Source organism: Nansenia antarctica (genome assembly GCF_963989245.1).
Source record: "Nansenia antarctica genome assembly, chromosome: 2".
In the NCBI taxonomy this organism is placed as follows: Eukaryota; Metazoa; Chordata; class Actinopteri; order Argentiniformes; family Microstomatidae; genus Nansenia; species Nansenia antarctica.
Window position 1 is genome coordinate 85,557,870 of NC_137675.1, and position 16,830 is coordinate 85,574,699.

Sequence of the window (16,830 nt, forward strand, 5' to 3'; positions counted from 1 at the left end):
CATTATTACGGTCCAAGTCCCTTATTCTCAACATCCCTGTCTGTCAACGCAGAGTTGGACGGTCTAAGTACACCACACACAGTGGCATGTGACCAACCTGGCACGTTAAGCCTGTCCCTTACAGCTAGCGTAGCTACAGGACAGACCTCTACTAGCGTAGCTACAGGACAGTACAGACCTCTACTAGCATAGCTACAGGACAGACCTCTACTAGCATAGCTACAGTACAGACCTCTACTAGCATAGCTACAGTACAGACCTCTACTAGCATAGCTACAGTACAGACCTCTACTAGCATAGCTACAGGACAGACCTCTACTAGCGTAGCTACAGGACAGTACAGACCTCTACTAGCATAGCTACAGTACAGTACAGACCTCTACTAGCGTAGCTACAGGACAGAACAGACCCCTACTAGCATAGCTACAGGACAGACCTCTTCTAGCGTAGAGGACAGGCTTTCTTGGACGGATTCAGTCACGTTTACCTGCCTGTCCCAACGTAATGTGTTGCACACCCGAGTTCTATACAAATCTATACAAAACGGACACTAAAAATAATCGTCAGGAATACGAACAATGTCGTCTGTCCACAATCATAATAATAATAATAACAATCATAATAATAATAATAACAATCGTAATAATAATAAGAACTTAAAAAGTAAAAGGGCATGCAAGGTTGCTGGGCAACCCGATAGTGAGGTGGTGAGGTGTCAGTCTGTGATTGGCTCACTCCTGACAGGAAGTGACCTGCCAGACGATGATGTGGCTGCGCTCGGCTTTGGCGGGGGCTGGCGGAAGATTCATGGTGGGCTCTGATTGGCCGTCAGCCTCCCCTCCCTCGTCACCTGGGGCGGGGGGAGGTAGGTGTTTTAGATATATACATACACACACACACACACACACACACACACGTGGCACTAACTAAGAGAGCATCCACCACCACTCAACACACACACACACACACACACACACACACACACACACACAGACACAGACACAGACACACAAAAACCCACCCACCCACACACACACACACACACACACATACACACATACACACAACGAAGACACCATCCACCACCACTCAACACACACACACACAGACACCCACACCCACACACAGAGACACACACACCCACACACCCACCCACCCACCCACACACATGGCTCTAAGACACCATCCACCACCACTCAACACACACACACACACACACACACAGACAAAGACAAAGACACACACACAGACCCACACACACACACACACACACACACACACACACACAGGTCTCCTCACCCATCCTGAAGTCGATGTAGCCCTCCCCTCCACTCATGACCAGGAAGGTTCTGGCGGGTTCAGACGTGGCCGGGTCAGACGACTCTGAGGCGGGGTCGTCCGACCCAGAATCCCCTGCTGTACTGGGGGGCGGGACCACCTGACCTGATGAAAGAAGGAAGAAGAAGGAGAAGAAGAAGAGTGAGGTTTGGGAGGTCCATCCCATAATAAACCTTCTACAACAGCATGTTTGGATACTGGATTCTGATTGGCTAGCAACAGTGGTAAATACCCCTACTCCCTTCAGTTCAGCTCCAACCGCATTTCCAGTTTCAATGCGCCGCCCAATCAATCTGATTAAGAACACCTGTGTTAATTAGGTATGTGAATGTGGCCTAGCCTACAATGCAATCGTTGATCTTGTTTATGGGACTATATTCTGTGGCGGAAGGATATATATATATATATATATGTATTCTGAAATGATTAATGATTGTAAATAAATGAATTTAATGTTACAACTGTGTATTTTTTATATTATGTGGTAGCTTTTGGAGAAAAGCAATTTACCATTGGAGGGCGGGGGTTGTGGACTCATTTACCACTGTACAGGGTTTTCCTACTCGGCTTCGCCTCGTGCCACAACCCTGTACCAGTGGTAAATGTCTCCACAACCCCCTTCCTCCACAACAGAGCCTTCAGCGTGGCCGCACCTACCCTCTGGAACTCCCTCCCCACAGTGATCCGCAACGCCCCCACCCTGGACTCCTTCAAACTAGCCCTCAAAACTCATCTGTTCTCCAAGGCCTTTGGCCCCTTACTTACCTCCACTCCAATGTATAAACTAAGGGTTTTGAGTGAACTACTCCTTTAACACTAGAACAGCCATGGGTGGGGTCATTTCTGTGTAGGAGGCAGGCTATTTTACAAGACTGGCAACTAGTTGTCCTTGTGTGTAAATAGCAGCTTCCCATTGTAAAGACTATGGTCATTTGACCCCCGAGGCGGGGTTTTTACCTGGGACTTGTTTTGTTTTTGTTACCTGGGACTTGTTTTTGTTACCTGGGACGGCGGCAAAGAACTTGACGGCATCTCGGTGTCCGTGGAAACACAGCTGGGCGTGCGCCATGGAGCAGTACGGCACACAGCTGCCGGGCGAGGCGCTCTCCGCCCCGTCGTCACTGTACACCCTCACGGCGCTGCCCGGCCGGTTTGGCACCGCGCTGGACGTCTTATTCGCTACGGAAACAGGAGAACGTAAAGTTTCACATTACACAAGTAAGTAAGTAAGTAAAGCATTATTTATATAGCGCCTTTCGTACATGAAATGCAACTTTACCCAAAGTATAACAAAGTCAAAGTCAAATTCTTAGGCTCCAGTTCCTGACCTTGCATTGCAGCACAAGACATAGGGGCATAATAGTTCAAGCATAATTCAAAATAAAATAAAAAAAGATATCAGTAGTACAGGACATAGTAAAGTGGCAAAGATAATAGGGCATAATACAAGATATGGTGGCAATAGTGCAGGTAAGGCAAGACAGGATACACTTGTGGCGCTGTCATGCCAAAACCTGGCACTGCCAAATCCTGGCAGGGCCATCAACGATTCAGGAGCGAATTACGTGTGAAATTAGCATGCTAGCAGGTGTTTTCATATAAAATGTTATATATTATAGCTGACTAGTGAGCCTGCATCAACCCTAATGCTATTCAAGTGCAAGAAGATTACAATTGTCTTCGCAGTTTAAGACACACACGTTAATATGACGGTGTGACGTCATTCTACTGCGCTGTGTTTACTACCGCAGCAGATTAATGTGTGTATCTTAAACTGCGAAGACAATTGTAATCTTCTTGCACTTGAATAGCATTAGGGTTGATGCAGGCTCACTAGTCAGCTATAATATATAACATTTTATATGAAAACACCTGCTAGCATGCTAATTTCACACGTAATTCGCTCCTGAATCGTTGATGGCCCTGCCAGGATTTGGCATGACAGTGCCACTGATGGTAATAGAGAATTCAGTAGTAAAGAGGCTTAGAGCTAAAGTTACTGTAGTCCGTGTGCATGGGGTGAGCTAGGGGAAGACAGGCAGTTCTCTACAGTGGGCTTGTTCAAGAGCCTGATCAAAACACCGCAACCGTAAGGATCTACACGTTGAAGGGACAGTCCGTAGGTTTGTCACGTGTTTTAAAGACACACAACAAAAACAGTCACACAGTTTACACTGATGATATGTGCGCATTCCATTTAAGTGTTCATTAATGTACTGTGTCCCCCTTGAACAAATAAATCAAAATCAAAATCAAATCAAATAGATTCGTCTTTGACATTGGACTAGCTTTTGAGGTTTGAAAACATTCCGTCAGACTTTGGTTTTTGGAGCGGGCTGTCCCTTTAAAATGCACAAGCGGTGCGCGAAATGCTCTGCTTCCTGGATGCAGTGTGTGTTGCTCTGCACAGGAAGTGGACCAGCAAGGAGCCTCCAGTATCCCACACCCCGGGGGGGGCTCTATGACAGCTTGCTTCAACCCCCCCCCCCCCCACACACACACACACACCCGCCCCCCGCAGCACAAAGAAGAAAGTGAGTAACAGGACGGTAACCAACCCTAACCCTGACAGGAATCAAACCGACAACCAAAGCGTTGTTACCAGCGGGAAACGAACCCCATTAGCCTACGTACCTTCTGACAGGGGGATGGAGATGATGACGCCGTTCCCCGTCCCCACCCAGAGGCGGCTGCAGGACACCATGAGGGCGGTGATCCTCACGAAGGAGAAGCCCAGTTTACCCGTGCCTGCGCCCAGCAGAGAACACGGGTCACTTATGCTAAGCTAACAACAACAGTACAATGTTATAACTGAATGGTAAACAGTACAATGTTATAACTGAATGGTAAACAGTACAATGTTATATCTGAACGGTAAACAGTACAATGTTATAACTGACGATGTTATAACTGAACAGTATGAGAAACATGTATATGGCCTGTAAATGTATTAAATGTACTTATGCTAAGCTAACAACAACAGTAGGCTACAATGTTACAACTGAACAGTAGACTATGTGAAACATAAAACCAATGTCGAAACATAGTTTTTGAGTGAACTACTCCTTTAAATCAGTGAATAGAAGCAGAGTAAGAGTGGGCGTAGCTACATATACTTGACATTGTATTACTATTGTTATTATTACAGTCATTACTGCTGCTACTTACACTACACCCTTATGCTTTCACTGTTTTATTACTATATTACATTGTATCGTTGATTATTGTTGACTGTCGTTGATTGAGGAGCAAGATGCATTTCACTACATCAATGGACCTATCGCTAAGCCACGCCCCCTTTGAAAACTCAGACAAACAAACAACGCTTCACTGACAGTGACCGACTGACCGACCATGACTGAATGACATTCAATGACTTACAATGGCGGGAGTTGGCAAATTTCTGATTTACCACAGCAAGTAATAGACATGTTTCTTAAAGATGACAAGAATATTTAGTCTAGAAGCTTTTCACCAGATATCAGCGAGTTATTTGTCTGAGTTTTCTGCCTGTAGTGACTTGCTGTATTATGATTGGACAATTTCTATTTTGAGGCGTGGCTTAGCGATAGGTCCATTACGGCTGCATGCGATGTACGTGACAAATAAGATTAGATTGGATTAGATTAGCTACCTAGCATCTTGCTGACGTAGGGCTCTATGTCCACGTCCTGCAGGTGCTGGTAGGTGTGGGCGTGGAACAGCCTCAGCGTGGAGTCCAGCCTGATGGACACCCAGATGCCGTCTCCCACCCACGCCAGCTGCCTCACCTGGCTCTCCTTACGCGGGTGGGCGTCAAACACCTTCTACACAGACACACACAGGACAGAACAGAGAGTCAAACACCTTCTACACAGACACACACAGGACAGAACAGAGAGTCAAACACCTTCTACACAGACACACACGGGACAGAACAGAGGGTCAAACACCTTCTACACAGACACACACAGGACAGAACAGAGGGTCAAACACCTTCTACACAGACACACACAGGACAGAACAGAGAGTCAAACACCTTCTACACAGACACACACAGGACCGAACAGAGGGTCAAACACCTTCTACACAGACACACACAGGACAGAACAGAGAGTCAAACACCTTCTACACAGACACACACAGGACAGAACAGAGAGTCAAACACCTTCTACACAGACACACACAGGACCGAACAGAGCGTCAAACACCTTCTACACAGACACACACAGGACAGAACAGAGGGTCAAACACCTTCTACACAGACACACACAGGACAGAACAGAGAGTCAAACACCTTCTACACAGACACACACAGGACAGAACAGAGGGTCAAACACCTTCTACACAGACACACACAGGACAGAACAGAGAGTCAAACACCTTCTACACAGACACACACAGGACAGAACAGAGAGTCAAACACCTTCTACACAGACACACACAGGGGACAGAACAGAGAGTCAAACACCGTCTACACAGACACACACAGGACAGAACAGAGGGTCAAACACCTTCTACACAGACACACACAGGGCCGAACAGAGAGTCAAACACCTTCTACACAGACACACACAGGACAGAACAGAGAGTCAAACACCTTCTACACAGACACACACAGGACAGAACAGAGAGTCAAACACCTTCTACACAGACACACACAGGACAGAACAGAGAGTCAAACACCTTCTACACAGACACACACAGGACAGAACAGAGAGTCAAACACCTTCTACACAGACACACACAGGACAGAACAGAGGGTCAAACACCTTCTACACAGACACACACAGGGGACAGAACAGAGAGTCAAACACCTTCTACACAGACACACACAGGACAGAACAGAGAGTCAAACACCTTCTACACAGACACACACAGGACAGAACAGAGGGTCAAACACCTTCTACACAGACACACACAGGACAGAACAGAGCGTCAAACACCTTCTACACAGACACACACAGGACAGAACAGAGAGTCAAACACCTTCTACACAGACACACACAGGACAGAACAGAGAGTCAAACACCTTCTACACAGACACACACAGGACAGAACAGAGAGTCAAACACCTTCTACACAGACACACACAGGACAGAACAGAGAGTCAAACACCTTCAGACACACACAGGACAGAACAGAGAGTCAAACACCTTCTACACAGACACACACAGGGGACAGAACAGAGGGTCAAACACCTTCTACACAGACACACACAGGACCGAACAGAGCGTCAAACATGTCAATGCCCTGGTAAATGTATTAAATGTACTTATGCTAAGCTAACAACAACAGTACAATGTTATATCTGAACGGAAGACGGGTCACTTATGCTAAGCTAACAACAACAACAGTACACGGTTAACAACGTCATAACTGAACGGTGTGTGACACAGTTCTATGCCTGTAAATGGATTAAATTATGGAGGTAAAACACAGTTCTGGGCTCAGACCACACGGCTGGACCCAGAGCTGTTGATTATAAAATATATGAATATATATATGTTACGGTAGATGTGGGAATACGGTATATGTGGGAAAACTAGGGTTAGGGTTAGCCATAGCACCTAACCCTAACCCTAGTTTTCCCACATGTACCGTAACTTATATATATATATATATATATATATATATATATATATATATAAGTTACGGTAAGTGACTGATTTGCGTCTATATATATATATATACAGGGCCTATATATTTTATTTTTTTATAGATATTTTTATACAAATATAAAATATTCCTTAAACCCATAAGTTGACACTGCTTACACTATGATTTGCATTTACCGAGCGTCTAAACACTCAAACCGCTTTACACTGTCAGCACCACCACAACAACAACAACAACAACAAAAGCTTTTCACAAAAACACATCCAGGTGTAGTGAGGTGCGTGTGTGTGTAGTGAGGTGCGTGCCCCCCGCAGGTACCTCTATCCTCATGGCCTTGGGCTGGATGACGTACAGCTTGTTCCTGTAGCCGCACCACACCCTGTCGTGCACCACCGCCATGCAGCGGATGGAGTGGTGGGGCCGGCCCAGGTCCAACAGGTGGTAGTTGGTCAGGTCCCATTGGCCGTCTGCACAGGGAGGCACACAGAGACCAGTGAGAAACCACACGCGCCCGGCACAAAATGGCCACCCGGGTTCAGACACAAAATGGCTGGTGATGATGATGATGATGTGTTAGGGGGTGTTCTCACTAGAACATTTGCTTCACTTGAAACAGAGTTTAGGATAAAATTCGCTTGGAGCTGTGAGAAAGCGCATTCAAAGTCGCTCCCGCAGCAAAGAACCAACGGATGCTCCGCTTGAAAAGGGTGGTTTCGCTCCGGTTACAAACGACGCATCCATCACTTTGCTTCGCTTCGCTTTTGGTGAGAACGCTGCTCGAGGCAGTCCATAGGAAAACAACAGCGCATGTGTGTTGATCTGGATAAGAGCGGGGCGAACGGGCAATTTTAAATGTTTCTGACCAATCAACTACCACGTCTGTTGCTTCGATTGCGTATGTTACTTCGTTTACATAAAGGGCTGTGAGAACGCAAATCAGAGAAATAATTTATGCAGCAATGTTGCGATCTCATCCACTTGCTCCGGGTCCTGATTCAGACTTTCATGTGAGAACCTGACCTGAGTCTTATTGGACGGACGGGAGGTTTCTGCACAGGCAAGGACACTCAGGTCGCGTTCGTAAAAATTCCCCCGGAGCGCACACTGGGTTCGACATCACAACGGAACCAAGTAATGTGATTGGACAAGAGGCAGTCACGTGGACGCTACGGCGCTCTCAGAGCTCATTTACGAACTCGGCCACAAACCAGTGAGAAACCACATACACCTGGCACAAAATGGCCACCCGGGTTCAGACACAAAATGGCCGATGAAGATGAGAGCACCATTAAGAGTCTTATTTGTATGGATGGGAGGTGTTTCTTACCCAGGCTTCTGTGGAAGATGGCCAGTGTCCCGTCAGCCAAGGCCACCAGGACCCTCCCTTTCACATGCCTGCAGACAGACAGAGCACACAGAGGTAATGGTAATGGACTTATACAGCGCCTTTATCCAAAGCGCTTTACAACGGCCTCTCATTCACCCATTCACACACACACACACAAGGCGCCGGCCCGCTCACTGGGAGCAATTTGGGGTTCAGTGTCTTGCCCAAGGACACTTCGACATGTGGCCAGCCGGGGCTCGAACCGCCGATCTGCCAACCTTGCGATTATTAGACGGCAGGTCTACCTCCTGCTCCACAGCCGCCCCAGGTACGTCTGGTGAAGCACTACACTTTGTTCATTTAAATGGAATGAAAACTGAATGTGTACTGTACATTTACATTTTAGACATTTAGCCTTAGACGCCTTTATCCAAAGCGACTTACAACAAATACATTTCCGTCTAAGTCAGTGAGTCCTCTACTGTGAGTACTGTGAGGGTTCTTTAGTGGGAGGAGTGGAAAGGCGTTGTGTGTACTCACACTATGTTCAAGATGGAGTCCTTCAGCTTGATGGCGTGGAGACACTTCCTCCACCGGGCCACGGTGGAGTGGACGTACAGACTACAGAGGGGAGGAGAACAGGGGGGTCAGTACAGGCTAGGGAGGAGAGGAGGGAGAACAGGGTGGTCAGGAGAACAGATATACACTAGACTGAATGAATGGAAAAGACTGGTGGCACCATCCAATCAGGTGAAATTGTTATCTCTCTCTCTCTCTCTCTTTCTCTCTCTCTTTCTCTCTCCATCTCCCTTCCCCTCTCCTTCCTTCCTTCCTTCCCTCTCTCTCCATCTCCCTTCCCTTCTCTTTCCCTCCCTCTCTCTCTCTCTCTCCCTCCCCCCCTTCCCTCCTTCCTTCCCCTCCTTCCCTCCCCTCCTTCCCTTCCCCTTCCTCTACCTCCTCCCTCCCTCCCTCCCTTCCCCTCCTTCCCTCCCTTCCCTCCCCCATCCCTCCCTCCCTCCGCCTCCCTTCCCCCCCTCCCTCCCTCCCTCCTCCCCTCCATCCCTCCTCCCTCCCTCCTCCCTCCCTCCCCTGCTCCTCACCATCCGTTCTGGGCGCCCAGCCACATGGTGGGCAGGGCGCTGCTCATCCTCTGGGCCTCCCCCCCGGCAGGGAGCCTCTCCTGGGCCGGAGACGCCAGGCCCTCCCCCTCCTGGTCCGAACCCCTGGAGCACACGGAGGACACAGAGCTGGTGAGACTCAGGGCACCACACACACAGGCGCACGCACGCGCACACTCGCACGCACGCACACATACACAGACACACACACAGGCGAGTGCACACATACACAGACACACACAGGCGCGTGTGCACAGACACACACACACGCACGCACGCACGCACGCACGATCGCACGCACTCACACACGCACACACAGGCACACACACACACACAGGCACACACACACACACACACAGTGACATCTAAATGTCAAAACCAAACCAGATAACTATCTCTAGGCTTATCTAGTAATAACAACACTTCATCATTCAGCCGTACTAAAGCCAGACTCTGCCATCACACCCTACAAAGTTTCCCTTTCTACTTCACGAACGCCACAAAAAACTCCTCCAGAAAGTTGACTTTTCCCGAAATTTTTCAACCCCGTCAAAAACCCAGTGAGTAACCAGCCTCTCACCCCTGTGCGTCGGCCGTGGGGGGGTCGGTGGGCTGGGCCCCCAGGGGGTCTGTGAACACGTGCTCCGTGTAGATGCCCGGCTGGCTGACGTCCTGGCCCTCCCCCCCCTCCTCCCCCTCCTCCCCCACCCCCGCGTTGGCCTCCGTGGCCTCCGTAGCCTCCTCCGCCGCCGGGACCCCCTCCTCCGCTGGACTGGCCTCTCTGGACAGGTCCACTGTGGGGGGAGGGAGGGGGGGGGGGGGGGGGGAGAGAGGAGGGGAAGAGAGTGGAGAGGAGAGGGGAGGAGGGGGGGGAGAGAGAGGAGAAGGGAGAGAGGAGGGGGGAGGAGTGGGGGAGAGGGGGGAGAGAGGAGGGGGGAGGGGAGGGTGGAGGGTGGAGAGGGGGGAGACGGGTGTGGATGCAGAGGGGTTAAATATGAAGTATAATGACTGCAAGTTGATAAAAACAGATATGCAAATAAAAACAGAAATCTAAGGAGAAACTGTAAAACACAAACAAAGAATAAGACCAGCTACATTAAAGGCTAGTCTATAAAAACGTGTTTTAAGATTATTATTTAAAAAAAAATTGCTCAAGGACACACTAGTGGTGGTGTTCCCAGGTGGGACTTGAACTCATGTATCACCATGGTTACCTGAGCTGATCACCATGGTTACCTGAGCTGATGAACCAGGGGTGGGTGGGCGGGTGTATCACCATGGTTACCTCAGCTGGTGAACCAGGGGTGGGTGGTTGGTTGTATCACCATGGTTACCTGAGCTGGTCTGAGGGAGGTCGTTGACCCCTGAGTATGCCGTCTGGGGGACGGCGGTGGTGCCCTCCGTTGCCATGGCGCCGTCGCTGCCCGTGGAGGCGATGCTGGCCATGCTGCCCGTCAGAGACGCCCGGTCGCCCCCCTGACCCTGCATCGCCTCGGGGTCCTGGGGTGGCCCCCCCCCCTCCTCCCCCGCCGGCTCGTCTGTCTCCTGCACACCTGGGACACACACACACATAAACACACACACAGAAATACACACACGCACGAGTACACACACACAGACACACACACACATAGAAACACACACACGCATGTGCACACAAACACACGCGCACACACACATTGAAATACTGTATACACAAAATCCGCAAAAACACCATAAATACACACACGGCTGCACACAAAAACATGTGTACACACACAGACACAGACACAGACACAGACACAGACACAGACACAGACACAGACACAGACACACACACACACACACAGACACACACACACACACACACACACAGACACACACACACACACACACACACACACACACACACCTGGCACGCTGGCGATGCAGAGCACGTGGGAGTTGCAGGCGTAGAAGGTGTCCAGCGTGTCGGAGGGGTGCAGGGCGTCCAGCACCGTCACCTTGGTGGAGGAGTGTGTGCTGGTGCAGATCCACACCCTGCTCTCCTCCTGCTCCCTCTCTCTCTCCTTCTCTCTCTCCTTCTCCTGGTCCCCCTTCTCCCCCTCCTGGACCAAGGACAACACAGATTGAGCCATCATAATAATAATGATAATAATAATAATAATAATAATAACACCCTTGCTCAAGGACACCTCGACACGTGGCCAGCCGGGGTTCGAACCGCCGAACTTGCGATCATTAGGCGCTGACTCTACCTCCTGAGCCACTGCCTCCCCCATAAATTCAATGGACCTATCGCTAAGCCACGGCCCCTTTGAAAACTCGGACAAACAAACAACGCTTCACTGACAGTGACTGACTGACCGACCGTGACTGAATGACATTCAATGACATACAATGGCGGGAGTTGGCAAATTTCTGATTTCTGATTTACCACAGCAAGTAATACACATGTTTTTTAAAGATGACAAAATATTTAGTATAGAAGCTTTTCACCATCAAATATTAGCAAGTTGTTTGTCCGAGTTTTCTGCCTGTAGTGACTTTTGCTGTGATATGATTGGACAATTTCTATTTTGGGGCGTGGCTTAGTGATAGGTCCATTGAGTGAATCAACCAGACTTCTGTGTATTGGTCCCTTCTCACAAACAAACAAGCCCCTCCCCCCTTACCTTGCTGTCCTGCTCCGATTGGTCCAGGCTGCTCTGGGAGCCCCTCCTCTGTCTAGGGCCCTCTGGCTCCGCCCCCGGGGCGTCGCCGCAGGGAGGGGCGGTCCCAAACGCGGAGCCTCCGTCCCGGCTCCACCCCCCCGACAGGTTCACCCCCGCAGCACACCACAGCTGCACAACAAGACAGGATTCACTTCCTGGTTACACAAGTATTCACTTCCTGGTAACTGGCTGAGGTTCTGTCAACATGTATTTACTTCGGGATCATCATTGATTCAAACCTGACTTTCAAAGAGCACATCAAGAAAGTGTCTGGTAGGGTGAAGTTTGGCCTGGCAAACTTCAGGTACATCAGAAGCTCACTGACCATGAGTGCTGCCAGACTATATATGGACGCATCAATTATGTCGCACCTCACATTGTTTGACAAGCTGGGGCCATGCATACAGCACTTCCCTAAAGCCATTAGCCCCCCTATACAAGCGGACCCTTAAGGTCATGGACCAGAAGCCCAACAGCACACACTACTGTACTATCCTAGACAAATGTAAATACCTTAGCTGGGAAGACACCATCAAATACAAAAACATCTGTCTCACCCATAAAATTCTGCATAACAAAGCTCCTCCCCCACTTAACTCCTTCATAAACCAGCGTGACCACAGCTTACGGCCCACCAGAAGCACCTCTCGTGGCGACCTTATAGTTCCATTCAGGAAAAGCACCTTCAGTAAGCAATCCTTCTCAGTGATAGCAATAGAAAACTGGAACTCACTACCCAACCAACTCAAAGACATACATACTTACTCCACCTTCACAACACACATGAAAGCCTGGCTGACACAGAACTATACTTGTCCTCATTAATCCCTCTCTGTGCTGCCTCTCCATAATGCCTTTTTTGTATGTTTTGTTTTGTTTAATGTATTGTTGTTTGTAAGTGCTTAATGTTGTGTGGCCTGTAATTGTCCTGTGGCTTCTATGTGCTTGAAATGTCGCTGCCCCCATAAGTGTGTATGTGGTGTTTGTTGTAGCCCCTTCAACCACCTCAGCTTGCTTACTTGTGTTTTTTGTCAAGTGTGATGTTGGGGTACCTTGTCTCAGCCACGTGTTCTTAGAATATTGAAATGTTTTATTTTAACTAATGACGTTACTTTTCAGGATGCCATGTTGCAACTGGCCGGGGACTTCAGCTGAAAATTAGCCGACTAGGCTAACGCTGCCTTTTTTACTGTATTTTATATGGTTCATGTATTTGGATTGTCCTCAATATAATAAACTAATAAACGAAACTAAACTAAACTAAACTAAACTTCCTGGTTACACAAGTATTCACTTCCTGGTAACTGGTTGACATTCTGTCAACATGTATTTACTTCCTGGTAACACAAGTATTTACTTCCTGGTAACTGGTTGGCATTCTGTCAACATGTATTTACTTCCTGGGGGCCGTTCCACTATGCCAGATTAACTCTGATCCAAGCGATTAACTCTGATCCAGGTTTAAATAAGCTTGCGGTCGGTTCCATCAATGTGGCTCAAATAATTCGCTGCTTGGTTGCTATGCAACATATCCTTCTGAGTCAGATATAATTAGCCTGGTCCCGAGCAGACTTACAGGCTGGCTAAGGTAATGCGTGCGTCAAAAAAAGGCTCACAGGCGGAAACTACATCCCGAACGACAGTTCCTCAAGTGTCTTTTAGGAAATATTGTGTAGGACCCCTGCAGAGTGGAGTATCTTCATTTCGACAGATCGACTCTTCGGGGCTCTTTATGTCTGCGTGCACGCGCCCATATCGAGGATTTGTAAGCCGGTGTTCTGTGAACACTGATGACACAAGCCTGATCCTCGTTCGAGGAATCACCTGAGGCTTGAATTCCCAATCCCGAGTTGCCTGATCGCCTGATTTATTTCAATCGCCGATATACTAATCCACTATCCATATACTACTAATCCACTATCCATATACTGATATATCCACTGATATATCCATATCCATATACTAATCCATATACTAATCTCTCTTTAGTGGAACGGCCCCCAGGTAACGGGTTGACATTCTGTCAACATGTATTTACTTCCTGGTAACTGGTTGACATTCTGTCAACATGTATTTACTTCCTGGGTAACTGGTTGTCATTCTGTCAACATGTATTTACTTCCTGGTAACACAAGTATTTACTTCCTGGTAACTGGTTGATATTCTGTCAACATGTATTTATTTACTTCCTGGTAACTGGTTGACATTCTGTCAACAAGTCTTTACTTCCTGGTTACACAAGTATTTACTTCCTGGTAACTGGTTGATGTTCTGTCAACAGGGTCTTAAATATCTTCTTTTTTTGTTTTGTTTTTACAAAAACTGATGTACTGATTCCAGACTGCATCTTTACGGTGGCCCGGGGCTGCTCACCTTCATAGAAGCATCCTTCTGGTCCAGGGGCCTCAGGTAGACAGGCACAGGGAGGTTCTTCATCTTGTTCTCTATCTGTCCACCGTTGGGCCACCTGAGAGGACCGAGGGAGAACAAGTCTTAAGTGGAAAAGAAGATACTCTCGTTTTCTCTCTATTTATCAGAATTTCTTCTCTCTCTCTCTCTCTCCCTCTCCCTGTTCTCCTCCCCCCTCCCTCCTACCTTGTATTGGTTGGGCAGGCTCCTTCTCTCTCTCTCTCTTTCCCTCTCTCTCTCTCATTCTCTCTCCCCCTCTCCATCTCTCTGTCACTATCTCTCTCTTTCCCTCTCTCTCTCCCTCCCCCCTCCCTCCCTCCTCCCCCCTACCTTGTATTTGTTGGGCAGGCTCTCTTTCTCTCTGTGTATCTCCCTCCCTCCCCTCCTCCCCGCTCCCTCCTCCCCGCTCCCTCCTCCCCCCTCCCTCCTACCTTGTACTTGTTGGGTAGGCTCCTTCTATCCCTCTCTCCCTCTCCCTCCTCCCTCCTCCCTGTTCTCCTCCCTTGTACTTGTTGGGCAGGCTTCTCTCTCTCTCTCTCTCTCTCTCTCTCTCGCTCTTCTCTCTCTCTCTCTCTCCCTCTCTCCCTCTCTCCCTCTCTCCTCTCCCTCCCTCCCTCCCTCCCTCCCCTCTCCCCTCTCCCTCCTACCTTGTACTTGTTGGGGAGGCTCCACCCGTGGGCCTGCACCCGCCCGTCCTCCTTCTGCATGTGGGCCTTCACCTGGCTGTACTGGGCCCGCTTCTTCTCTCTACGGGATGGGGAGCTGCACGGGTCCAGTCTGGGGGGGGGGAGGGGGGGGGAGGGGAGGAGGGAGGGAGGGAGGGGAGGGAGGGAGGGAGGAGGGAGGGAGGGAGGGAGGGAGGGGGGGAGGGGGGGAGGGGAGGGGGGAGGGAGGGGGGAGGGGGGGGGAGGGGGGGAGGGGGGAGGGGGAGGGAGGGAGGGAGGGGGGGAGGGAGGGAGGGGGGAGGGGGGGGAGGGGGGAGGGAGGGAGGGAGAGACAGAGTCATACACTATGAACAATAACACCTTCATGTGCTGACAGTGACACTCACTGGTCATTTGGAGAAACATCTAAAAAACATATCATCATCATCATAATTTCTTCACTAATCTGTTTCACTCGTCTCCAGTCGGTGTTCGGCCGCTACGAGAGTTACCGATTCCTCTCAAAATCCGATTAGTATGAGTTCAACTCACTTCAACTCAACTCACTTCAACTCAACTCAACTCAACTCAACTCAACTCAACTCAACTCACTTCAACTTCACTCAACTCAACTCACTTCAACTCAACTCAACTCACTTCAACTCAACTCACTTCAACTCAACTGATCCCCAAAGAGGGGTACAGGCAGAACATTGATCAACAGAGAGGGAGGGGGGGGGTTGCCGTGGTGTCTGGGCGTTGCCGTGGTAACTCACTCCTCGTTGAGGAAGTTGAAGGTCTTGGACTTCTCCGTGGGGAACTGGGAGAAGGTGCTGCTCCGCTTCTTCATCCCTCCACCGGGGGCGCTGTAGCGCAGGCTGGCCTCAGGCTCCGCCTTCTTCACCGCGTTGGTGGCGGGGGAGGCGCTGAAGAGACGGCTGAAGCTGTAGGGGGGAGGGTGGGGGGGAGAGGGGGGAGGGGGAGTTAGGGAGACGAAAAGAGAGAGAGAAACCAATTGGGATGCGGGAAGAGGATAGAAGGATAGCAAGGCGAAGGTGGGGGGCGGGGGGGTCGGGAGGGGGTCACCAACCAACCAATCAACAGTCACCCACCACCACCACCACCACCACCACTTAACAGGTGAAGTGAAGCATGCTGGGGGATACTGATTGACAGAGCCAAGCCCCCACCCACCACAGATCAGGGGCTACTATCACTGACTCATTCTGTTATTCTATTGTCCACTTTATTTTGTTGTTGTTGTTGTTGTTGTTTGGTTGTTGGTTTGTGATGTGAGATGCTGTGAGAACGCCTTAGTTCCCCTCAGGGATCAATAAAGTACCGATCTGTCTGTCTGTCTGTCTGTCTATCTCTCTATCTGACCGAGCCGTTCAAATGGCAGTACACAGTGTAGATCGCACTGAGGAACCTCCTTTGTCCATAATGTGACTAGCTAACAGTCATTCATTCGATTAGCAATCTTAGGGGACAGTAAATGGTAATCAGTGCAGGTTCTGTAGCTTGATATACAGTATACTTCCATAATATAATGTTATAATAATATCTAATAATATCATATATGCCCTCAGTATATACTGTATGGTCCGAGTAGGAATCGAAACCCACAACCTAAGCCTTGTTAGCGCCACGCTCTACCAACTGAGCCACAGAGGACTTCCATGAGACCCCACAGGTAAAAGGTG

The 16,830-nt window shown here is 49.2% G+C and overlaps 1 protein-coding gene across 1 annotated transcript in view; it reads right to left on the bottom strand.

Annotated features, from left to right (window-relative positions):
• Positions 1-656: 656 nt before the first annotated feature.
• The window catches only part of spag9a (sperm associated antigen 9a), a gene marked incomplete at its 5' end in the record, with an annotated part of 51,899 nt that continues 35,725 nt past the window's right edge, over positions 657-16,830 (bottom strand). The window contains 17 exon segments of the mRNA XM_080523590.1: positions 657-850; positions 1,300-1,443; positions 2,341-2,517; positions 3,973-4,086; positions 4,973-5,144; positions 7,255-7,403; positions 8,264-8,331; positions 8,804-8,884; positions 9,364-9,486; positions 9,962-10,175; positions 10,716-10,926; positions 11,265-11,417; positions 12,036-12,203; positions 14,448-14,534; positions 14,536-14,541; positions 15,131-15,260; positions 15,904-16,071. Of these exon segments, the coding sequence (XP_080379716.1) occupies positions 732-850; positions 1,300-1,443; positions 2,341-2,517; positions 3,973-4,086; positions 4,973-5,144; positions 7,255-7,403; positions 8,264-8,331; positions 8,804-8,884; positions 9,364-9,486; positions 9,962-10,175; positions 10,716-10,926; positions 11,265-11,417; positions 12,036-12,203; positions 14,448-14,534; positions 14,536-14,541; positions 15,131-15,260; positions 15,904-16,071 (2,284 nt within the window). The 3' untranslated portion in view covers positions 657-731.